General features: G+C 39.4%; 1 protein-coding gene across 4 annotated transcripts in view; it reads right to left on the reverse strand.

Moving 5' to 3' along the window:
* The window catches only part of SLAIN1 (SLAIN motif family member 1), a 53546-nt gene that overhangs the window by 23639 nt on the left and 3025 nt on the right, over window positions 1-26882 (reverse strand). For all 4 annotated transcript variants that reach the window (XM_052785929.1, XM_052785927.1, XM_052785928.1 and 1 more), the window contains exon 2: window positions 26120-26259. In XM_052785929.1, coding sequence (XP_052641889.1) covers window positions 26120-26259 — 140 coding nt within the window. The remainder of the gene's footprint in view (window positions 1-26119; window positions 26260-26882) is intronic.

Consider the following 26882-nt stretch of genomic DNA (forward strand, 5'->3'; position numbering starts at 1 on the left):
ATGGCTAGTTAATACCACAAATCTGCCATGTTATTTGGACCTGTTGATCCAGCCGTTTTAAACACACATATTCAAATATTCAGGCTCTCTCTATTTTAAAACCTCACTGCCACCGAAATGATTTAGCAGGACATAGGAACTTTATTCCTCCTTGCTAACATCAACACCGAGAGGCCATGAGAACAGCAGGGAAGCGTATTTCTTTGGTGGGCTGTCAATCACATCCTTGCAACCTTTTGGAGTAATCGGTTCATGATCAGTCCAAAAGATGCTATTTCCCCTCTATTCCTTTTGCTTTGACCCACTCAAAGATACTCCTGGGTTTGTAAGGAATAAGCAACCTTTCCTACTCTTCCCACTATCGCTACTAAGCTTGGAGCGAAGGCAACTGCCTGGTTCCAGCACCAGCACCAAGCAGTCTGCCGGAGAAGGCGAGTACCTGCAGGGCTCAGTCCCTGTGGGAGGGAGCTAAACTACACATTAGTAAGATACAAAAATTCAAACTGTGATCTGTGCTGTCCCCTCATCAAAGAATTATTGCAATTCCCTCATTTTTGATGATTCTCGTTCCTCCAAGCTGAAAGAAACCTAAAGGTCTGAGATCCTAACTAGGAGCAGCATCAGCACCACTTCTAGGAAATGGCTCGATGCCAAGCAACGCGACACAGACTTCCCAGCGGGGCTATTTGTCCTTAACATTCACCAACGTGATCAGTTCAAAAGTCAAGCACACAAGTGTTCCGGACAAAAAGGGAAGCAAACACAGATGGACACAACTCTGTAAACTAGTAATTAACACAAATCGCTGGGGATGAGATTAACTCACCAATAACTGCACATTGATTTGAGGCATTCATTGAAAGAAATGCATGCGATAGAGTAGATCTCAATATCATATCCACAGCTAATGTTTGTCATTTCCACTAGAAACCATCAGTAAGGACCAAAGGATTACAGTTCCTTGAGATTTTATTTTTCTGCCTAACACAAGATCGTGTTTTATAGCAGCCTGATCACTTGCCAGGACAATTAGCTGCCAGCGTGTTCTCACCCCCAGATGTGGTCAACCATACAGCACAAATAAACATCATTCATTATTCTCTACAATAACTGCTGTGAGCTGGCCCACTGAGCACAAAGCAACAGTTATCGTGACTATGAAAGCAAGAACCCACATGAAGAATACAATTAGTATTTACAGCAAACCAGATTTCAAACTCCTCTTTCAAATAGTATGTGTTCTCAAGGAAAAATGGACGAAGAAGCCAAGAAACTCTATTTACACTCATCTCCCTATATGCTAAATCTCTAGATATACCAATGTAAAATATCCCCAATTCTAGAACTTCTGCCATGTTGCCTAAAATAAAACTTCACAGTGTTTAAGTGTCAGCAAAGGATTGACTCTTTTTAGGCATATGATTAACTCCATTGTTTAGGATCAAATATTGAAAACTGTTTTCATTAAGTTGCAAATGGAAATATCAAAGTACATATTGAGTACTTTTACAGTATTAACAAAGACAGCAAAATTAGACTTACTGAAGTCTTGTGCTAATGCCAAAAATGTAAAAAGGTGTGTAGGAAGCAAGTGCTACAGACATCTAGGCAAATATGTAAATTAAGGTATAATTTGTAAAATCCCAAAATTGTGCAATGGATAGTCATTTTAGGATAGTTATTTTGCTCCAGACTGATTCTGAGACTGCCCTGGTTAGCACGATAAAACACCACTATGGTATGCATGGATGAGACAATGTTGTTAAGAGCTTTATTTTAAGTTTAAAAGCCCAGCTGTTAAGCTCTGAATTTTACAATATTTGTAGCTTCTTCTTAAAGCCCCAACTCCAGTTGCTCACAGATGAATTAAGAAACTCAAGTACCCTTTAAAAACAAGGGAAGTGTCTAACCTTTGCAGTTGAATAGAAACATGAACAATCTTGCTCTGAGTACCTTATACTGAAGATGCACTGGAGGAATAAAGAGTATCAGCCATGGAAAGGAAAGCAGGGGCATCTGAAGAACCATCAAGAGAAAAGAAGCCAAAAAATCCATTTGATATATTGACGGCAGAGAGTTAAACACATTAATAATTTGACTTATTGAAGCATGAAACTGTTGAACCTAATATTCTATAATACAATAAGCACAAATTGTCCCAGTCATCCAAGTCTACAGTTAGATTGGAAGTGCCTAACTTTTCAGGTATGATTTCCGTGGTTTTGATCAATTCTTTGTTACTAGACTGCTGATAACATACTGCATTACACAATGTCTACTCTAGTATTTTAAAAAAGGACTTGTCAAAATGACTACATAAGCAATCAAGCAAAACCTTTCCTTTAAAAAATAAAATCAGCAACAAGCAGCCTGTTCATAACTTTAAAATATTTACTAACACAACTGAAGGTTTAAAAATTAAGACCTTATTTTTATAACTTCCCTGGAGATATCAAAATGCTAAAATAGACAAGAATAGTAACTCACATAGAAAAATATGAGCAACTACATAAACACAAATATTCACCACACTCCTGTGAATAATCAGCATTTGATAAGAACTGATGGAAAATTTCACATGAAATCCTGAACAAGTAAACATCTACAGAATTGAATGGCTCAAAAGGAACAGAGCACCCTGCAAAACCACAGCATGCTGTACAATATCTAAAGCAATTGCTTTACTGAAAGCAGTTTTTCATTTAAGCTACATAAGGTATGCAATTTCTAAATATATATAGAAGTGTGGTTTTGAAAGTGAAGACAAAATTTGCTGTTCAAATTAATGGGAACATTCATAAGCTGGGACAAGCAGTAAAAACCAGCATAGGTTCTCATTACATTGTTTTAATTTTATGAGGTTACACTAATGTGAACAGGGGTAGAACAAGTACAGGTCCTCTACTTGATGAATCAGATATCCCTAGGAGGTTATATTAGCTAAGGATACCAGGGTTTCCAAGAAACCAAAAGAAGTACATGAACTTTTTATACACCTTCTATTCTCATAACTCCATTATGAAACTCAGTGAACTCAGTTTGCCAGAACAGGAACTTACTTTCAGCTCTAAGCAACACAAATAAAAAGTACTTCTTTGCTATAAAGACAGAAAACAATAAAGTCATAAATAATTGTGTTGTAGTACTGACTAAACATACTAAATTACCTGAGGCGTTATCTAGCTTGTTTTCCACTCAATTAGCTTAAGTTTTATATAGGCCTTCAGGCCAGAGTCAAAAATACTTTTTAAGCTCAAGCTAAAAATAAATTAAATTGCATATATGCAGACATTTGAATAGGGGTACTAATTACACAGCCTGAACAAACCCCCTCTTGAGCCAACATTGGAGGAATATTTACAATACTGTCAATCCAGCAAGTTCAAAACTGCAAGTTTTAAACACACAGCACTTTCCTGCCGACATACTTTCTTTAGAGCAGGAAACCCAAACCACTTCACTGGTGCATTCTGCATATGCACGGTTGCACAGCAGCCACACTTAAAAGCAAAATATCTCCCTCAGGAGTAAAATGCACAGTCCTGCATGGGAAACAGAAGTATTTTGTTAATCACTGGAGAAATTCAAGAGTGCTAGAAGGGAATTCAAAACCCTCTCCTTACTGTAGATAAGAATGTCTAAACCAGCTAAGAGGTATCACCTCAGTGAGGCGTATCTAACACCTTCCTCCCAAAGACAGGTCTTTAACCTTTGGTTTTGGTCCCTGTAAAACAGTGATTCAGAGTCTGAAAACTACTTCTGCAGTCGGATGTACATCTGGGAACAGGTAAGTATCTAACGTGCTTGAAAAGACAGCCAGAGGAAGAAGAGATGAAGGTAGCTCCCACTACTCGCTTAATAGTGCCGTTGTCGGGACGCTTCCTCAAGAAGTGAGAAATGTGGGCTCCTACTAGTCACCAGCCTGAAGAGATTTACTCAGGTCCCTGGAAAACCCAGAGCTCCTGTAAGAACTTGAAGCAGTCTGAGGTAGAAGAGCGGTGCTAGATACTCAACTGCACCCAACTTCGTGGTGTCCCCACCCAGGAAGGGATCTTCAGGTAGTTAAGTTTTCAAAGCAAAGCCTAAGTAGATACTGTCTTTCAAGTACCTCAGTAGCTCCCAAATACATGGACCTTAGAAGTATGTACAACCCTTAGGTCTACTTCATGGGGTGAGGCGTCCAGTTTCTGTGCTCAAAAGAGAAGGACTGTAACATCTTCCAGGGTTTATTTGAACCCAGTGCTTCAAAGCTTTCCTTTGCAACTACAAGTCCTAAAAAATTACTTTTTTGAAAAAATTGTGGTTTTATTAGTTACAAGATCACAAGTTCCAGGCCCAAGACAGCAATGTTTTCAGCTCTAGTTACTGTGAGTAAGAGTACTGAGTTGTACCTGTAAAACTGGAAGTTAGCCTGGGGCAGGCACCTGTTCCCATCTTGTTGAATGTTACTGTACAGTGAACTTCCTGACTTTTCCAGCAGCACACTCCTAGTTCCAGTCTCCCACAGCCATCAGCCATGGTCATCTCAACAGCTTGTTCCAGCACGTATGGTTTCCTAACCACAGCTGTAGCTCCACCACTAGTGGTGGAAACTTTGCCATCAGCACAGAGCCACACTTCATATGCTTAATTCACATTTTCAGTCACACTGAATCTCTCGTTGCCCAAAACCGTTTCCCTGCTGCCACACACAGCTCACAAAACGCTCATGGGGCTTGTACGTTGTTTCTATCCCTTGATTTCTTGGTCGAGAGAGGTAAAGCACCCTCTCTTCCCCAGCTGCAATGATAACAGAGAGAAACTCCCTAAATGTAGACTGCACAAGGGGACTCCTTTCAAGAGTCAGTAAATAGGGGTCTCCAAAATACAGCTTAGTGTACATCCTTACCCTTGAACCTTCAACCTCCATAATTAGACTACAATAACTGAACAAATATATGCCAGCATTTCTCTTTGGTTTTGGTTTTCTACACTAAATCCTATGGCTTCTCAAGCTCTTAACATAGGTCAGCTAGAGAGAAACTAAATAGCAATGAAATGGCTTTATTTCATCGTCTTTTGCACAAATGGAATTTCTCTACAAAATTCTAAGTTTTCACAGTAGTTTTAATAGTCAGTATACAGGATTGCCATGTAAAGTAAAAAAGAGATTAAATACTCATCTCATGCTATTTTAAAATAATAAAAAGCAAATCGAGCTCAGCTTCGAATGTCTAATGAAAACAACTGTCCCTGTCCCCCTGTGCTGCTAGAGGGGTAGGAGGTAGAGAATTCAGGAGTGGAGTTGAGCCCGGGAAGGAGGGAGAGGTGGGGGAAAGGTGTTTTAAGATTTAGTTTTATTTCTTATTATCCTACTCTGATTTTGATTGGCAATAAATTAAATTAATTTTCCCCAAGTCGAGTCTGTTTTCCCCATGACGGTAATTGATGAGTGATCTCTCCCTGTCCTTATCTCAACCCACAAGCCTTTCATTATATTTTCTCCCCCCTGTCCAGCTGAGGAGGGGAGCGACAGAGCAGCTTTGGTGGGCACCTGGCATCCAGCCAGGGTCAACCCACCACATGGACACACAGTGATAGATTAGGAGGACCAGAGAAAATTAATCAAGATTGCCCACTTTCCTCTAAGCCTAGGAAAACTGAAAAAGAATGTCAGTTTTAAGAGTATGTGAGAACTGGGAGTACCTGAAAAAGTTTGTTTCCTAATTCATTCACATAAAGCAAGTCCTTTTTGAAAAATGATATAAAAGGATCTAATATTAGTGTAGAATGAGAAAGCAGTTCAGTTGGTATGTATTGGTATACAACTGTTTGGTATATAGAATTGCAACAATTCATATACCTCAAGAGCTGCCCCAGCAAAAATAGCATAGACCTCTTTTAAAGGTACAGTCGGAAAGCCTACCTAAATTGCAGTAGTTTCTAGGACTTTCAGCTAGCACAGCAAAGCACTGCAATCAGCAGTGGCGTTTGGCATACTGCAATTGGTGACAAAAATGTAAAGCTAAGTAAGATTCAGGAATGACACAGCTTGTCTGACACATTCCAGTTGTGCCAATGATTACCTATCAGTGTGAGCAGGGAAGCTTTATATATTTTCTGAGACAGATGCACACCTACTGTATTTCAACATAATTCAGTGAAAGGCTGACCTGAAAATTGTCTTCAGACACATTACGTACTGGAAAAATGACCACACTGCCTTCCAGCTGCAGCGTGCTGAAGGGCAGGGAGATTCTAGCCACCATTCTCCGACCCAACTTTGTCATAAAAATTATTTTATGACATCAAAGTATTCAAAAGACTACAAAGGAAACTGAATTGAGAGGTATGAGCTACCTGCTACAAAACTCCTGCAAAAAAGGATACTGCACCTTAGCTATGTGCTTTGGAGGGTTTGGTTTTTTGTCGTCTTTTTTTTTTTTTTGACTTGCCTCTTTTTTTTAAGGCAAACTTTTTACTGAACAAGCTATATAAACAGACAAGCACAGAGGCTTTGTGAAAAATCTAATTGTCTCAGCATTCATTTTCCTTCTGGGTGTACAACTCTCCCTGCACGCACAGGTGCAAAAGCAAATTTTCTGAACAGAGGTAATAGCCAAACTTGGCTTCCCAGCTTCCCTTTTTCGAGAAATTGGCCAAATATTATGCTGAAGTATTAAGCCCCAGGCATGACCTAGGGCTCAAACGTCTGTTCCCTCCCTCAGCAAGTGCTATTTTATATAAACTGCCAGTCTGATGCATTTTCATTCCGTTTGGTGGATGCTTAACCAGAACCCACGAGCATACAAGCTCTCACATTTCAGCTAGTTTGAAATAAGATCTACCTTTCTGAGAAGAATACTCATTCTCATGTACTACTACATAAGGTAACCCAGAACAAAATATACAGCCCCAGATTCTTCTGCCAAAGTATTAGCATTTCATTCATTGAGGAGAGTGTTTACCCCATTTAATTTTAGAAGCCTTCAAATGGAATTAGGAGCCTTCCAAAGTAAGGAATTCTTACCAAAGGGCACTGTGAATGCAAAAATTTACATGGGAAGACTACACAAATTCACAGAAGAGGAATCTACCAAAGGGTAATAAATCACATATAAATCAGAGTTCACGTCTGGTTCAGTCAGTCTCTGAACTGGAAATACAGCTGGGAGGGTGTAAACTATTTCCTGGTATTCTCACCCTCTTCCAGTATCTATTGATGGCGCTTTTGGACACTGGATCCTGTGTCACAGACACAATGAAGATGCTGTTATGTATAGACATTGATGGCTGACCTAGTCACCACAGGACACAATACACTCCAAGAGAAAGGACGGGGCACAATTCAACTCACCTCCACTTTAAAAGGACATGAGCTGTGCCTGTTTGTCTGCACTGCCTGCAAAGGCAGCCCAGTGTGACTGGCTCCGATACAGATCTCTGCATATATTCAAACAAAACTCACTCTGACAGCATTCATTACAGAGAACAATAAACAGATCTTAAAAACAGATTTCAGAGGCTGCACTCAGTTTTCCCTTTTTCTAAGCAACTGATAAAGACAACTCTTCTGCAGCGCTAGAGCATTGCAATGCTTGCATCCACCCTACTGAAACAGCTGTAGATATCCAATTAAAGTTGTTGAATATCTTTGCCAGCAGCAGTTCCAGTTGAAAGGGAAGCCCTTGCTACCTTCCTCCAGGCTAATGCTTTACCCCAATCCTCCCCATGCCATCCTCTCGGCTGTACTAGTACACTGTACCAGCAAGTACAACCGTCCTTGCAAGACTTCATGCTAAATCAGATCAATTACCCAATCTGCACTAAAAAGAGCTTTTCATTAATTTTTTTTTTTTTAAACAAGGAAGAGTTCCTCAATCCCCTTTACCAGGAAGATGGAGCCCAGTTGTACCAGGGCATTTAAGGGAAAGATGGAGAAGCAGAAAACAGCAGCAGGAACGTGGGGCTGCTGAAGCCAACATTGCCTCCAGAAGAAACGCTTGTCAGAGCACAGCCTCCATGATGTGTGTAAAGGCAGGTGAGATGAACTCCATGTCTGATGCTGAGTGTTTGCTTACACATACAGTGCAGAGCAAACCAACGGCACTTTCATTGTATTTTAATGATCAGCAACAAAAAAGGGAGCAAAATAGTAACCACCTTACAATGTCACTCAAAGGGTAAAGATCTATCACCATGATGCACAGACAATGCACATAAAGCTACAGAAACACCTTCCTCCAACTCTTGCTGTGCCAGCTGCATAGACCTCCTGCCTCTGCTGGTTCTGGTTGTACATTACTGGCTCTTTGGTTAGGCTCACCCAGCACCTACTGACTGAAATGGGCAAGGAAGCCATCATCTAATCATCTCAGCTAGTAGATCTGAAGGGGCAGCAATTCCTGCAGGCACAAATGAAGTCAGAACAGGACATATAACCCTGCCAAAGAGAAAGCAGGTTACATTCCTCTGTAAAGGGATGAGAGGAAGACTCAACCACAGCAATCTAAGATCATCTTATTCCAAATGTAGTGGATCCACAAGAGACTTTTAGTTTTGTTTACACCATACAGTAGAGCAGAGTGTCCAGGAGCCCTGAAGAAGCTCTGAGGAAGCTGGTGCATCTACCCAGAGAAAGGTAGGACTGTGGCAAGAAACTAATGTCTCTTCCACAACAAACATACCTTCACTAGCAGCTGACTGCACCCAGCCTGGTGGTTGTAACTAATCTGGTTTCAAATAGTTCAAATAACCTTCCAGAAAGCTCCACACCATACTAATTTGAGTGGTGGCTTCACTCCTCTAATGTGAAACAGGTGTCTTCACACAGACATTGCTACTACAGTCTATGGCATGGCAAAGCATTAGATTTAAGCAGAGCTGTGTCAGAAGTCATGACACATCTGCCGCTTTAATGTCGTCTGAGCATCATGATCAGCGTGAATCACATTTTACTTACTGCCTGTTAATCCAAAGGGAAAACACTGTGGATGACAAATTGTGAAATAGTTTACATCTTCCTTTATAAAACACAGGTCTATCATTGATTACACACACTCCAACATTACTGTTGTGAAAGAGACATTTGTATTCTCTAACGTCATCACAAGCAAAATCTGAACTCTCATGCTCATCGCATAAGCATTGTGAAACTCATCACAACCTTTTTTTCCTTCTTGAATTCATTACCTTTGGTAACTGCTTTGTCTGTATTTCAGTGACAGAGTGGTACAGCAAAATCCCACAGAGTACTGTGGGAAGCATATTTTGCAATCACTTGGCACTGCTTTAAATGCTCCGTTTGCCACAATACTCCACAAATAGTAAAAACAACTAAATTTTTAACAGAAAACAATCTTTTTGTCCTTTTCTTTAAATGCTGGCTTTCAGATCTGAAGCATCTCCCAGGTCTGAGAAATAGCGTGCCTGGGTCTCAGGACATGTCTTCACTGCCTACTGCTTGCAGAGCCCTGGCAACCTTTCTCTGCCATATAACTCATACCTTTTCAATCCAGTGGACGTTTGCTCCACAGACCAGTATGACATGTTCTCTCTAGGTCTGAAGGAGTGAAGGGAACGTCTGCAGACAAGCAGCAGTGAGGAGTATGCAGCTGCAGGAGTCACCTCCACAGCCTCCATAATTCAACACTTGCAGCATCCTCATCAGAGATGCTTGCCCAGGATGCAGCTCTTGCACAGTAAAGCATTGATGACCAGCAGTTTGATAGCTACGGTGCTAGATTATTAACACCACGGTTCTGTGGAGCATGGCATTATCAAAAATAGAAGGAGGACCTAAATCTGTTTTCTCCAACTCACAACTGCCACACTGCCATCATCTCTCAGAGAGGTGCCTTTAACTGTGATGGGATCAATGACATACACTCGTGGAGGGGGAAGGAGGTGCAGTCTTGACAACCCCACCTGAAATCAGGTTGCTTGTAGGGTTTGTATTTTACAGTTGTCCTTGTGCAAAGGTTATATACAGCTAAGAATATACACAGTTAGTATTTCCAATTTCTGTATAAAATGTGTCGTTATGTCACTAATTTTCAGGTCTGCTGTAAAGAAACAAAGAAAGTTTGAAGTCTAAAGCCAGGCCCATAATCTAATCAAGATATTCAACAAAAATGTTAATTAAACTGCCTCAACCAGGAGAGAAGGCAGAAATTCCTTGTGCCCCATCACAAGGACGGGTCATTCCACTTTGAGATGGAGAGTAGTTACCAGAGTTCCTGGTTTGAGAGACTGCAAACCACTTTACAGAAAGGAGCTGGGAAGCTGTAGCTTTACAAACCTTCCCAGGCATGTCCCCTGGGCCGTGCTGAACCCTCTAACTCACCACCCTCACCAGCCGAGATTCTGGATCAATGAAGAGAGAAACCTAGTATCATACATAAGCTTAATAATGCATGTTGGAGTGAGGGTGTTGCTTGTAATATGGGCCCATAATCATAAATCTGTACACTTAAGTAAGCACTTCATCATCCTAAAAAGTATCTGGTGGTAAAGTTGACTTAGAGAAAACTGGCCTGCCACTTCTTTGGACATGGTTATCTATTATGCAGGAGCAGTCTTTCAAGCTGCTAATCCATCTGGTACACATATTGGGTATGTGACTCTTGTTACAGGTTCTCCTCTTCCCCAGCCACACAGCTCTGTCCCTTGGGGCTACCCTTATGTGTGGAGTTTGCCTCAGTATCCACGGAGACTGAGAAGTAGTTTCATGTCCCCTATTCACAGAGGGGCTTCATCCACCCTTGTACAAGTCATGTAGGTGCAATGATATTCTTTTTCAGTTACAGTAAAAGCTGGTAAAGCTAAATTCATTTTTGGACAGTTCTCTGTCAGATCACTCCTTGAACTAGTACCTATGCTAATGATGCTTTTCTTGGGCATCTCTCTCGTAGCTCAAAGATACTTGTTTCCCCAAACCAGTGAACTCCACACATCCACTCAATTCTTTGAATTACTTAAAGACCAAGTAAGCCTGTTGGTGCAGGGGTATTTTGCCAATACAGTATAGTAGGACCTATAAATGACTCTTATGCCACTGAGGTAAGCTGTTCTTTATGCCAACACTCTACAGGCATTGCCATGAACTAAAGAAGTTGTAACAATACAAGGAAAAATTTCCAGAACAAACATATGTATATACCAGGGACTTCTGCCAAAGCAGGTCATGGATTCACATCTTTTCACATTCTTGATGAACAAAACTATGCTGCATTCAGGTCTCCACCACAGACCTGACCTTCCTGACACTTGTACAATGGCAAGAATACCATGTGTAGCTCTATAATGTGCGTCAGAAGAACCCCATGGCGTCTAGGCAAGCTTTGCAAAGTCCTCCTCAAGGAAAATCTCCAACTATGGGGAATCAAGCTCCAGAGTTTTAAACAGTTTGTACTGATCACTCCCAGCCAAATCACGAGCATGAACTTACTGTATTTTCAGTCACGTGGGAACCAATAAATACTGAATCTCAGCTTATCATATTTTTAACCTCAAACATAAAGCAGAAGACTCCTCTCAAAGTTATTTGACATTCATCCCACATAGCATACAATTAGTAGGCAAAATAGTTCCTAACTATTCCTAACTAACACAAGGACAATGCACAAACCACGAGAAAGACAGGTAGAGACTTCCAGTGATTTCAATAGGTTTTGGATCAACATGGTATTTTTCCTACTACATTTCTACTACTATAAGTTTTCTACTACTTCCATCTAGTACATGAGATGTAATTACAAAAGATAATTTTTTTAATACTATTTATTTAGTTACCTCCCCTCCTACCATAAGACTGGAGACACTTCACTTGATTCCTGTCTCAGGTTAATTTTACAGCGGTGGAAGGCCTGCTTTCAACAGAATTAATTCCAGTTTGCCACAGCATAAGTAGAGGCTGAAAATTAATTTTGTTTGATGACTAAAAATTCTTACAAAAGCTATGGTATGGAAGCCAATCTGGATTTTAGACACACAGGAGGGGAAAGGTGGAGGAAGAACGTTTTGCAAAATGCAGCATGTCCTCTGTCTTTAATAAACTCTATGGTCTGTATTCACCTCCACTAGTTTTCAATGTTTAAATTTGACCTCCAGTCATACCTAACCAACTATGCTCCTCTCTGTCCCTCCCTGTCACTGGAGGAAGAGAGATCGCATGCTCTGGAAATACCTGTTTTTCAACTAGTCCCTGATTTCAAGCCTGAAGTTTAAGATGGCTAAAATAAAGTAGTATGAACCTTATCTTGAAAGCACTTATAGCACGTTTAACACACAGAAACAGAGACACGTACGGTAGCTAGAGAAGACACGACCTAAAAGTTGAAATAAAAGGAATATCATGACATTCATTCAAGTTGGATCCAAGTGACAGCTATACCGATGTATATTATCCATGCAGCACTGTGCTGCAGCGTGTGGATGCATTGGAGCTAGGCTGCTTGGCATGCCTCTGCGTGGTATAGACAGGTTGTATGCATTGACAGGATCAACTCTTAGGGTCTGCTTACATTTTGATAACACAGGAAGGGTGAGGTCTTCTGTGTGCCTGTATATGCTCTATATACAAGCATACCCTTCAAGGCTACTAAGAACAGGAGAAGCTTTGATCTTGTCAGCAAGCTGCTTTCTACATAGCAAAAAAGTATAGAACTCATGTATTTTCTTAACTTCAGTCTGAGAAGGAGGCCTGTTTTCAAAACCAGTTAACCTAACAGGGCTTTTCTGTGCAGAAATAAATCTCCCTAATCTCTTGCAACTGTACTTTAGACGTCTCCAGTTCAATCAACCAAAAGCAGTTTCAACACCCCAATGATAGCAGTGCCTCCTCTCTTTTGGAAGTGCTGTTTTCATCCCTTAGAAAACAACAGCTGCTTTGTGATCTTTTGAGTCTTTGTGTCTTTGTACTGGTAGGTCTAAGATCGTCAGAGCCATCGTATTTATCTTCCTGTGCATTCAGAACAGGAGCTGAGTCATTGCAATCACAGCAGTCCCACGGAACTCTGTTGGACTGGCTCCCTTTCTGCAGCTTTGGTCTCAGGAGTTGAATAAAAGATGGGAGGTGACAGTAGTAAAAGTGACATTCCAGAAAAAAAAATTAAAATAAAATCACATCAACTAAAACTCTTCACAAATATGTAACAATCAGGGCAAACATTCAGCCATAGTGTAAACAAATTTATTTAAAAAAAGAAAAACGTTGAAAGGATTATTTTAGAGAATAAAACAGATTTTTTAATATAGATTTCAAGAAAGGCTCAGCTGCCATTCACAAAATGGAGGAAGATGAAGGGTGCCTTTGCCCTTTCACTCTGTAAGTCCACGCTTAGGGGATTCCTCCAGGATGAGGAACAAGGATACTTATCCCTTCTCTGCTTGATTTAAAGAACAGGTATTAGCTCAACTCCCCTTGCAGATCAGAGCTCAGCTACTACACAAGGTGCTCTCATGCTCTTCTGCTGAAGACATCCTATTCCTTTAGTCTATTCATTGGACTAGAGGTAAAACAAAAAAAAAGACTATTATCTAGTGGTTAGTGCACTACTTCAGAGAAGTTAGCTAGGGTTTTGCTCCAGTTAATAAAAGAAAACTTCATTTCCACATGCCACACAGGATGTACGACAGTTCTCCTAAGTGGACATGTACTATACTGCTAACCAGATATGCTAGCAAAAATTTGAATCAAAGATGTAAATTTTTGCTCAGGAGAACAGGTGGCTGGGGGAAAAATATAGCTAATTACATTTCCTAAATTTAAATTTTCTGGTAGCATACATAATTTTTTTTTTTTTTTTTTTTTTTTACATTACCATCTGCAAGGGAGGTCAGCATAAAGAGTAAGGGATCCATTTGGTAAGTAACAGTCTCACAGAAGGACAGTTTCCCATCCTTCTCCTAACAGTATAGGATAATAATTACATACCAGGTAGAATTCAAATACACGTGTCTGTTGGGATACAACTCTCGTGATCATTTATCATAACACAAAAAAGATAAAATAATTCAAACATTAACCCTAAACTACATGTTTTCTAACCTTATTAGTTAGTCCTGAATTTTCCCTGCATCCAAGAAACACCCATAAACACATTATAGTTCCCCCTACGACTGTATCTACTTGCCTTCTTTATTCACAGGTTAAACCTCTGACAGGAGGGTTTTGCAAGAGAGCTTCTCTGTCTACAGTTTCTGACTCTTGACACCCTGTTCCAAGATGCCACATTCCTTTTTCTTTGCACAAGTATACCTGCTGCCAAAATTGAATCAGACTGGAAAAAGCTAAAAGTTAGGCTCAAATCAAGGTCAAAAGCAGCACTTACCCTCCAGGTCCCCTGTGGCTTTTGGATAAATATAGCAGGTGTCACAGTTATGTGCTTATTATGAGAAAGTGTTAACACTATTACCCAAAGCAGAGAAGAGATACAAAACCCTTCAAAAATAAAATATACTGTAAGATAGGTTTTTCATACTTCTAAAACACCAAACAGGAGAAAAAAATCATGACATTTTAGGATTAAGAAAAGTTCTGATAGAGGTTTAAGTGACTGCCAAATATAATAAAAGTATTCAGAATACATATCCTCATGTAAAATTAAGGTTCAACACCAACCTAGAGTCAAATTAAGAAGTACTAACCATAGTTACTTCTAGGAAAATGGGTAAAATGACATAGATGTTTGCTATAGATACTATTACCATTATCATTACTGTCATGGGGGTCAGGGCTTCTGCAACGACAATTTTTAGCCTAAGCAGATTTCTCTCTTCAGACTCCCTAGAGAAAGACTGATTTCTCCTGGCACTAACTCAGAGCACATTCCTAGATTTAAGCACCCCTGGGGTGATTTTAGACATCTCGAGACTCCCTCAGTAAACTTTGCCTTGCGAGTACCTCCCAGAAGTACCTACACTGCAGCAAGAACTGTACAAGCATTTAATAATGAGGCAATCCTTGCTCCTCGCAAACTTGTAGGTATAAGCTGACAGAGAAGGAGAGAGGAATATAATGTTATCAACCAAGAGTACAGTACAACAGGGAAAGCATGAGAATGGCACAAGAGATGAGAGTCAAAGCGCACAAGTTGCAGAAGCACCATCAATACAATTGCTACACTGCTGCAACATCCTTCTGCCCACATCTTACTTTTTAGGATAAAAGGCACTCTACAGTATCTTTTAAGCGTTTCCACTGCCAGAACTTGTCACATCCACAGTAAGCAGAAATGGGCTTGGACATCAAAAGTTTAAGATGTTTCTTCAAGCTTCTCCATAAAAAACATTTTGTTTCTTCCAAGTAATTATCTCAGATTTATCAGCACCCACATATGCCAAAAATAACAAAATCTTTTTTGGACTAAGTCCATCAAAAGAAGAACATATGTGCCTACTTACAAACTGAAATTTATTTTTTTATTTATAAATAAAGATCCATTTGTGATTACAGTGAAGTATTTCACACCCAGTATTTCAAAAGACATTAAGAAACAACCATGAGGCACTCATAACGTTGGCTATTTAACTGCAACACATGAAGCAGAAATGACAAAAAAGAAAACTGGTGACACCATGGAGGAACAGGCTGAAGCAATGATTCCCTCCATCACTCCATCCTGCCCTATTTTGTGCTGGCCTACAAATCGCTCTCTCCCCCGCCTTTCCTATGGGTTGGGAAGGAGGAACAAAGAACATTGAGAAGGTTTGCTAGTGTTTCACAGAGCTACTTGAGGGACATGGTGGACTTCTAAGAAGAAAGAACCTTAAGGCGTTAGGATGCTGAGCCCAGTCCTCTGTATTTGCAGGCAAAAAACCACAACAGATGACTAAGTTGCTACCACCCACGCACTACAGGCCACAAAATCCTTCCCTGCAGCCATAAAAGACTTAAGACATGTTATAAAGAAAAAATTGCCTGAAGCCAAATATCACAAATACATCAAGTGCCAAATAACTCTAAAATTAAAAAAAAGATATGCTACCAGTCAGATGCAAATTCTTAAGACTTAATACTCAATCCCACGCTTCTACTAAGGCTATACTGTGGTAGTACCTTCAGCTCAATGAAATTGGAATTACATTATATGAGCCACTCCTGAAGGATAAAACAAATGACAGCCCCTAGCCCTAACAGCTTACTTTCATTTCTGACACAAATCTTTATATGGCTTTCAAGTGACTTTAAAAGAAGTGGCAAGCAGTTAATGCTACTTAAAGTCTGTTCACATGCTAAAAATATGCAAGTTATCTTGCACAACTTATTTTCTTGTGTGCTGATAACTTTTCATTGACTTGATAGCATCAATATAAAGCGCACGCTGAATTTCTTCATATGTAAAAAGCAATTCTAAATGGAAAAGACAAAATAATGAATACATACTGCTGTATGACACATGAAAAACCTTGGGAGCCATATGCCAACATGCTAATAATTTAAAAACTATAGCCTGAAGCTACATCGAGAATTAATTAGAAAAGAATTACAAGTTTTCCTTCTAAAACTCTTAGAGTAATTCCATCAAATTAACATGTTACATATTAAAGTCACCTGCAATGTCAATACATGTATTGTTGAAGAGATTAGTTTTGTTAATGATAAAAACAAAGTTTATTAAAAAAATTAACACACTAACACACATATCCCTAAGAAGAAAAAGAAAACAACCTTCTCTTGTAGGATTGTTTCACGCATTCATTGCTACGCCCCAGACCTTTCCTCTGAGCATCTACAACATCCACAAGTAAGTTTTGCATATAAGCTCTAATTACAGTCAATTCAACTGCCTACAGTTAAGCATCTTATGCCATTTAGACAATTGGTCAGGGCATTTCAAAGGCATCAGTGCCATGTATATGGACAACCAAACCTAGCCCTGTCTTTCTGTTGGCTATAATGGGAATTTAAATACCGGTTGTGTGAAGGTATGCCAGGAGATGATGGCTTGTCCTCCTTGGCTCGAGGTGAAGGCAACCGGATGCAACATGAGGAACTACAGGACTGGACACGAGACGTTGTTCAACATAACAAAGAACAGGCTGTGAAGCTGCCAAAAGTGACCGACACCACCACAAGAGATGGCTGGGTCTCATGGGGGGTTGAGGGGCGTTCCATGAGAAACAGCTGAACATCACAGGCAGCTGAAGGAGAGCACCAGGGATCTTTGGGGGCAGAGTCCTGAAAGGTCAGCAGTGCTTCATTTAAGTCCCTAGAGTCTGGAGCACAGCCCACTCTTTGGCCCAAAACAGCAGGGGCATGATTCAGTTGTCTAAAACCAGAATGTAATGACATTCAAGGTGCTCCAGCTGGTCCAGATGAGCGAGATTGTTGTGCAGCTCCTGTATCATACCCATATGCCCCATCTGTATATCTCAAGGACCCAAGAGCATGTCAAATTACACTTAGCACCTTTGTTAAGATAAGTAAATCATGGCCAAAGTGACTGTGCTATTGAATTAGGTATACCAGACACGCCTAAAATTAGGTGGAATAAATCTGGGCCATATCATGTTCTATGAATCCACATATTAAATGCTTGAGACCCAAGGACAAGGTACTTACAGTCAGATACAACAGAAACAGCTCCATGTCCGGCTCTGGTAACTGAGACACAAAAAAAGTCTTTCCAGGGGAGATTCAATCACCCAGATTTTCCTCTGTGATTCAGATGCAACACAAAGCAATACCCCGTGTATGTCAGCTAAGACCAGCAGACACATACAATAGCTTTTACATCAACTACTTCACCACTGTATGGACTCTGCCACAAAACTGTTGTGCCTAACTACCACAGAAAGATTCACATCAGCCACTAGTATGTGAAAACACACACAAAAAACCCCAAGTGTCCTGTTTGTCCCCATTCTGGAGAATGAACTTAGGCATCTAAACAAATGATTATGAGCAAGGTCTGAAGTGCCATGACTGAAGAAAAAGGAGACAATGAAAAACCATCTCAGAATGAAAGGCATCAGGGCTATTCTTGCAAAATGCAGAGGGTATTCAAGACTTGTTAAAAGTATGAAGGAATATTGTCATCTAATCCCTTCCAATGTTAAGTACTACCCAAGTTTTTTTTCTAATGATTGGAGAGAAATGAGTATCTCCAGACTCAGTTCAGACAATTGTTTAAGAATGGAGTGAGACAGGTTGGATGAATTGCCCTTTGGCTTCTTCAGAGTCAATGGACAACTAGTTTTTTCTAGGTATCAAACTTTGGTAATTAAAGTTAGATTAAATTAACCATAACTTTTAGTTCCAACATTACAAGAGCTCTCTAGTTACTAATGCTTACCCTACTTAATCAGAAACAATCTGTCCTCCAGCAGCCACAGAAAAAACTAAGCGAGAAAAGAAATCAACTGATCTTCTCTCCTATGCAGCACAGGATACAACTCATCAACTCTTACAGTGGAATTTATCTGCCTACATGATGGAAACTTCATCAAAGTTAGCCACCTCTACCTCTATGTGTAACCATTTTAGAAATGCACACTTCAGGTACAAGTCATCTCACCCTGAATTAATGTAGCACAGATAGCAAGATCAATATTGGTACTACGTAATGAAGACGAATACAAAAGAAGCTGGCTTTCTTTCCAAAGGTGGGAAAACTTATTTGTTCCAAGTTATTATGCATTTGCAATGCCCCTTTGCAGCATGGTGGGCACCCAGGGTTGAGTATGTTCAGCTGTGCTTCCGTGCTTCTGCTTTCAAGAAAAAACTATCCCCAAATGGTGTTACCATACCAATTTCTCTGGTGTTACAGGGTGGGTACAATCTCAGCTCAGCCAGATGGGTACAATCAGTTTTCAGGTACTTTACATTGTAGAAGTGGTAATGGTGGTCCAAATTCACCTCATGTCTTGGTTTACACGACCTTTTAATTGTGGTAAAACAATAAAATAAATAAAACAACAAAATAAATAAATAATGCTATCAGTTCAATGTCACTTTAAAATTGTTACTCCATATCAGTTTTCCATAACATCTCATAGTCAAATACTTTGATCGTAAAATAAAATATTCAAGAACATGTTGCAGTCTATTTTGTCACTTATTGTCTTAGGATTCTTTAAAATTAGTAAGAATGTAATCTTTATACTGCTGCAAGTGCTTTTCAAAACAAGAATTACGTAGGTTTCAGCTTTTTTTTTTTCCCGAGAAAAGCAATTTTTAGTCTTGCAGGCAGACTTACACTACTTTTCTCCCTCAGTCTTCTCAGAAGTGTGAAGCTTTTAATTAAGTATTCAATTACAGTGTGCAATCAAGCCACATTCAAAGACTTTTAAGAATGGCTTAGTAACCCCCCCAAAAGTGAATATTCCACAAAAAAAACCTTCTTATGCAATTGTAAATTTTACAAATATATCCCATCTAGAAGTAAAATTAAGAAAATAATATTTTAGGGGAGCTTCACAAGGGAAAATTATATAAAAGACTTGCAAATTTGATTTTTATAAACTCCTATGTCTCTATCTTTCATACTAACTTACCCTCTGTCTTGCAACAGAAAAAAGATCAAGCATATCTGTGAACGCCCAGGCCTCACAAATACTCAGATTAGAGCTTACTGACTACATTTCATTATCAGGTAGAGTCAAAAAAGTTTTATTGTATTACAAGAACTTTTGCATGTTCCCTAAGTAAAAGGAAATTACTGGTGTAAACGTCGTATTTCCACAAAATACAGAGATATGCTGAATGTGGAACACTTGGTAAAGCAAGTGCAGATAATCAACTTCTTTCTAATGTATTAAAATGCGAGGTCAGCTGCTAAGGGCAAAGACTGTACGGCATATTTACAGGACTGTGGACTATATCCCAGAAATAAACAACTCTCAAAAGATACTTAGGGGTCATGGAATAAAACAATCTGAACAAAAGCTTCCCAAAAGATGCAGTGCTATGAAGACAAGAACCAAAGTGCTCCCTACAGTGAAAATACAGAAATAAACAACATTCTAGTAAAGAAGCAGTGCTACCTCTATATACCACATGGGGGAAGCTCATCTACATTCTGAAATGTTACTCCCAGCTCTCTTCTGCAGACATCAAAAATAGGCAGTGAAAGAAAGCCAGAATGTAAAGACAAAAGCTGTAACAATAATTTGGGGACCAGCAAACAATGAGCAAGACACATAGACTATCAGGAGCAAAAATGAAATGAGAGCTTCCAGAACACTCCATAGAAAAAATATCTTCAGTGGATAAGCTTTCAAGTGCTCGCAGGTCCATGAATAAAACCTAGGTTTCCTTTTAATTCCTATCCAGGGAAGTAGTCATGTACTTTGGAAACAAAAACAGTGACCAGAACTCTGCTGGATAACACTAATTGTGCCTGTATTTTTAGTGTAACTGTCAGTGTTGATGCTACTACTATTGCTTTTAGACATATGCTGCATTTGAGCCTATATTACAAGCACAAATTATTCTTATGTTAAATAAGCCTACTAAAATCCTCACATAAAATTTGACACTGTTTCTAGCTGTTTAACTACTCATGATGAGTTGATAATCCCAGCTCAGTAGCTAGCATGGATTAATAGAACACATATTCTAAAACAGGATGGGTATCTTCTCAACTGAGGTCAGATCCAACACCACCTCTCTACCACCCTTTACATAGACTTCAGAATTCAGCATCATCTTCTAATAACAACCAGAAATCAATTCTAGGAAAATATTTAATTATAAGCTGCACAACAATCAATCCTCAAATATGAAATGAAATTCTTAAATAGTATGCATATTATAATTTAATAAAAAGTAGAAGTCATATTTAAGAGCCATATTAGAAAGGCAAGGGATATCTGTGAAGTGAATACAAAGTGTGTGATCTTCTATGCACTTGTTGCCATAAGGGTTTTCAATGAGACACTTCTACCTTGAAGTGTACTTGCAGAGTAGAAATGTTCTGGTGCTAGAGAGAAATATTCTGTGTGAAATGCAAGCACGCGCTTCTAAGTAGAATATCAAACCTGAGTTTTTCTCAATTGAAATATACAAATCATCCTCAGCAGCTGCGTTAAAAAATCCAGCGATATCAGCATTTGCAGAACCTCTAAGAAGTGCTTGGAATTATGCAGCTGTTACAACAGGTTACTTCAAATAAATGTAATCTAATAGGAAATAACTCCTCTGCATGTATATGTGTGCTCTGAGCACTAAGCTTGTACTGCAGCAGAAGACTGCTATGCATCCCGTCCTCTGAGATGTCACATTCCCTGCAAGGTGCTCAGATGCTGATAGGAGTTACAGCTGCTCATCACCTTTTATTATCAGAAACATACACAAAAAGGAACCGAATCAGTCGTGCCACTTCTTTCGTTCCTTCTAGAGCTTTATAAATTTTATTATTTATGATGGAAACAACAATCCAATCATCTGCAAGCTTCAGCACGTTATCATTTGCTACCCCAAAAGCATTTTACATGAAATTTTAATCTCCATTACATATGAAAAATAAGGATGAGAAAGCTGTATTAAATCTTATTAATCCCATCCTGAGTGCTAGAACATACATCTCTGATGCATCAGTGGACAGCAAATAAACCTATTTTAGAATAATAAAAAAAATCCCACCCTGCACTGGGTGCAGCACTGAATCCAGCTCAAGCATACAAAATAAAAGCTTTCGTCTATTTACAGTATTTTCTGTTTGCTTCTGCTGTTAACAGAGTACAGCCCTAAAGTTCACTATTACAGCAATTCTTAACAGTTGATGAAACGTACTTTATATCTTAAAGACTCCAAACTAAATGACTTCACTATGAACCCTTGGGAAGTCGAAAAGAATTTAGGACAATGGGACAGAACCTTACCTCTTTCTGTGTAACAAGTTTCACATCCAGGTAAAACTTTCTGGGGCCCTTTTAGCTGTAAGATTTTTTTTTTTTTAAACAGGTAAAAAGAATGTAGTACTGTCAAATTAAATCTCCGCCCCTAGTTTTTCTTCTGGATATGTTATATGTTTGGATATCAAACTTAACTGACATGTGACATTGGGATCCAGTACAATAAAAGCTAAAATTTCACTGATGAGATTCTTGGGGTTTGTGAAATCATAAGCAATTGGAGAGAAACTACAATGGTTCTGTTTCACAACATACCTTATTGTCCACTGATGACATAAAAGCATTCATCCTGAAGCACATTACTCATTTTAAGAAATGAAGCAGAGTTTAATCTTAAGACTATAAATTACCGTAGCCAGTTGCAAAACCTACAGACTTCTGTTGCCTACTCTTTTTAAACAACTGAAGCAGTATTTCTGAGTAAGAACTCAAAGCCAAACTCTGAATCTAGCCAATACTTCATATTCTCCAGGAAAGAGGAGTTTTCTGTCTGGAAGGCTGAACTGGATGAGATATGCTTTGAAGGCCTGCATAAAAGCTGAGCTCCTACAGACCGACTCCTCGCTAAGCCTCTTAACTCCTCAGTTTATCCACCCACCCACTCCACAGCATTTTACAGAAGTGAAGCTATATAAGGTATCTACAGCCAGGGTGTCAATCAACACCTTCTCATCAATTTCAGAGGAGTTACACCCCTCTGCACCAGCTAGGAAGTTTACACATCGCCATCTCTCTGCTCGCTGGGCTTAATACTGACATGTCCCAACGTCTCCCAGTATTACCAAGAAAATATAGAAGAAGCTCTACCACACCATTAAGACTGTGATGTGGCCCTGTTGATTTGAATGAATCTAAAGAACTAAAACAGACAGCAATATTAAAAAACAAAGGGAGAGGGAGCTGACCCTACAGTAGATAGAGAACTTCTGTTAACAAAACAAACTAGAAAGGTTTCAAACAAAAGATGATTGAAGAAGAGGAAAGAGAAAGAAGTGGTCCAGGTCAGGTCACATTAAAAAAAAAAAACCAAACCACAAATACTACCTCAACACTAGAATTGCTCATGGAAAACAGGAAAAAGCTAAGCAGACATCTTATCATAGGAGGTTACATTTAACTTTCATCCTTCTTAAAGCTAGCATACTTAATCCACAGAAACAGGGCTTTTAACAAGCCTAGTTCATTATAAACTAGATATAAGCTTTACCTACTTAGTGGTAGACCAGAGGAACATTGTGAAGCTTGTCCAAGTTCTCAAAGTGCTTCACAGCAGAACAACCTGCTAGAGACCACCACTGTGCTTATACCCTTAAAGATTTATGCCAAGATGAAATCCTTAAACCAAACATTTTCATCAGAAATTAAACAGGCTGGTGAGCGCAACAAGGTGAAAAGTTAACTAGCATCATCCAAGTAACCCTCCAGCCTGTATTATTTCATTGCCTAGGATTGCTTTGGCAGAAGTCTCTCACAAGACCTTTAGCCTTCTTTTGAGCTATCCTAATGCTGGGATGTTTCAAACAACAAATGAAAACTTTTATGAAAATCAGGATATAATGTAATATGGAAAAATTACATGAGCAGGAATAAATGAGCACAGATTGAAAAATCATAATAAGATAACAGGAATTAATTAGAACTCAGAAAAACAGCCTGGCGAAATTTTACTTCTTTTGGCTTACAGCTCCTCTGTCTGTGTGCACTTACTCAGATATGCTGACTTTGCAGACAAAAATCAATTTTTACTGCTTTTTATTTCTATGCACACCATAGTGCCTAAAGAGCTATGACAATCTAAAGTGGATTAATTTTTGGCTAATGCACCATGGACAAAAGTACTAAGCGAATTCTACCTATAAGCCGTTTCAGAAATCACAGACTGGTACATTATAAAAGTTTTTTGACTGCACATTTAATAATTCTCAAGTACATTAGCGTTACTGTTGACTCAGTGCCAAACAGAAGAGGCACAATGAGATTTCAAAAATTCCTCTAAAATGCCCTTTCAAAGCATATGGCTAAACGGGGAAAACACTGTTCAACTTAGAAGTACAAAGTTTGAAACTTCAGTACCAGAAAAGAAGAATGCCATTCTTACTGAGTCACTTTTAAAATTAGGATAAAATTCTGTGTACATATTTATACACATGTACTTACTGATAGAGTGCACTGCAAAACAAAAAACAGGAAAGTCAAATTACAGAAATTTGTTGTACTTTAAAACAGAATTATTAGATACTTACAACAATTTCACATCTGGTTTCAAAACTGAAGAAGAAATAAATACCATGAAACCAACTTCTACAAAGTGAGGGTAAGAAACATGGCATTTGCTTATTACGTATGATTTGTAAAGGTATAGGTGATAAAATCTTTAGAAATACGAGCATTAATCAAGTCTGACTGCATTATTAATTAAAACAATTTTAGCATAGAACTGCTGCAGCAGAAACTCGAGTCCATTCCCTCCTTGAACATACTGCTCCCACAATGGGTTTTATACATGGCATATAATTTCTCAGAAACTTTTTTCAGAGCCCAGGAAATTCGTGAACCCATCATCACGACTAGAACATATGGATCAAAGCAACTCAACGTAACCTTATGTGACACATATCACTCGCTGCGACTTCTGCACAGAGAGAGATTGAACCGATAACCATAGAGTGACTTAAATTTGAAACGATAAACGTGCTTTTCTAGTGTCTTTATTGCCTATTAAATTTAAATAATACCTTGTAAGGGGGAAAAGAGGTCACAGACTCCTCTGGCTTGTTTCCACAGGCACATTATGGACCTGATTCAGTTGCCCATACCTAGATGCGTTGGGCCACCCGGGAGGCCCTCGGGAGGCCAAGATACCATCAAAGGAACAGCAGGTAAGGCACAGGACCTGCGGAAGGTCTGTACCCATCCTGAGTGGAAGCTGGAGGTCAGCCAGGGTACCCGAGGCCGTCTCAAATGGCACTAGATGCCTGTGTGGGACAATCTAAATGGAGCTTCTACACAGGGACTCGGCTCCCGACTGGGACGCCCTACACCACACAGACATACCTTCAGGTCACCAGGTGGGCGCTGAGGGCCAAGCGCCCGTTACTGTCAGTGGGCTCAGGACAGCTACTGACTTCGTCCCAAGGCCAACACCTACACCGCATCATCTGGGCAGCTCCCCAGATTCCTCCGACTCGACGGACAAAACTCCCACTGACTGCCAAGCACGGACACCCAGCTCACGCTGCAGATGCCCGAACTCCGGTGGCCACATCACGAGCCAAATTCCACCCTAAAGCCGAGTGGGATGATTACCAACATAGGCACCACAGTTCGGCCCACTGAACTGCAGGCAAATGAGCTCAACTAAATATTGCTAGGACAATAATCATTGCAGGATCTCTTATAGTGACTGCAAAGAGACAGATGCCTTCAGAGACTGATTCAGTTAAATGCCTGATTTTGGATAAGACTAATCCACAGCTACCCATATCCTCCAAAGCATAGAGGAGCATGGTCAATCTCTCTTAATGACAGCTGTACAACCATATGCTCATATTGTCATTAGCTTTATTTCCTTCTCCTGTCATCTTCCTATATCGTTCATTTGCTGCTTCTTTCCAACTAAGTTATAAACCTGAAGATAATATCACACCTTAATCACTTTCTTCAACAACACTTACTACAATCTTACTGGGACCTCAGATGGTAAAAAAGTAAAAATAATGGCACCGCACAGCCACCAGATTGATCCCAGTACTTGAGACTACTGAGAGCCCACCAAAGTAGCGCTAGCAGTCAAGTTACAGCTTTTCTTGGTCTGTCCTATACTTAGCAAAGTCCTGATACTACCTTAGATGTGGACAAATATGCCTCTCAAAATTTATAGCACCAGGATACTTCTGACTTTACAAAAAACCAAAACCACTGTTTTCAAATCTCAAGAGGTACCAATAGTAAAGTTAGCATCAAAGTTTTCTTGCCAAGATGTCCACTATTTTAAGCAATGGATGAAAACTGTGAAGTTTAAAAGACACAAGTTATGCAGGGGAAGAAAAGGATAACAAAGGAGGAGAACACTTGAAGAAATGCATGATCAGAAAAGAAAATTAAAAAATCAAACAACTGTTAGCATTTATGTAGTGAAGGAAGACTTGCGTACATAGGAAAAAAACTGCAAGTCTGCCATTTGTAAAGCTTGCTAAATTGTGAAAAACACCAAACACGAGTGAAATGCCAGACCAAAAATGCCAACTTACTAGTAAAGAAATTCAAAGAACAGGATTACCTTGTTCCAACCTAAAGCATAGGGAACGTTTTGCAGCCTCTATCTCAGGACTTGGATGATCCAGAACACGCCTGCACCACTGCAGAGGACTCAGTGATTTCTCTTGAGGAGTGAGAGTCTTGGTAGGCAAGACGTACAACCTTAACCAAAATACACACAAATATCAGCAAGATATGCAATACTTAAAAGTTTACTTTTGTATTCTCACTTTCCTGCCCACTAATAATTTATAACAGTGCAAAGCCTTGCAATATGATATCTAATAACAAAACATATTCCGAAGTAGAAGAGTTTACATTAGTTTTCTTCTTCCCTCCTCAGAAAAGTAGGTGGCGAAATATGAACTCTACAGGTCTGGCACGTCAAAACAAAGTTCAAGTAGATTTCTCATAAAAATCTTCCATCTCGTCATTACCACTGTCTGAATTTCAGCACCGTCCAAAGTCCAAATGCATTAGGTGCTGTACACACGCCAAAGATCCTACCAGTTTTCCCTTTTATATTTATCTTTACTGGAGATCAGACAATTTCAGTATTTGATTTTACATTTAAATCACAATTTCACTGTTATTTATTTCACTCTTTTACCTATAACAATTTAATCTGCTTGTCAGAGCGCTGATTATAATTTAATTTTCATACACAGTATCTTCTCCCAGATGAACCCGATGTTGTACAAGTCAGATTTTTAAAGATTAGAAAACATGTGCTGAGAAACAATGAAAATCCAATTTCAATATTCAATTCCAGCAGGAAAAAAAGA

The sequence above is a fragment of the Harpia harpyja genome, chromosome 4 (assembly GCF_026419915.1).
Source record: "Harpia harpyja isolate bHarHar1 chromosome 4, bHarHar1 primary haplotype, whole genome shotgun sequence".
Taxonomy (NCBI): Eukaryota; Metazoa; Chordata; class Aves; order Accipitriformes; family Accipitridae; genus Harpia; species Harpia harpyja.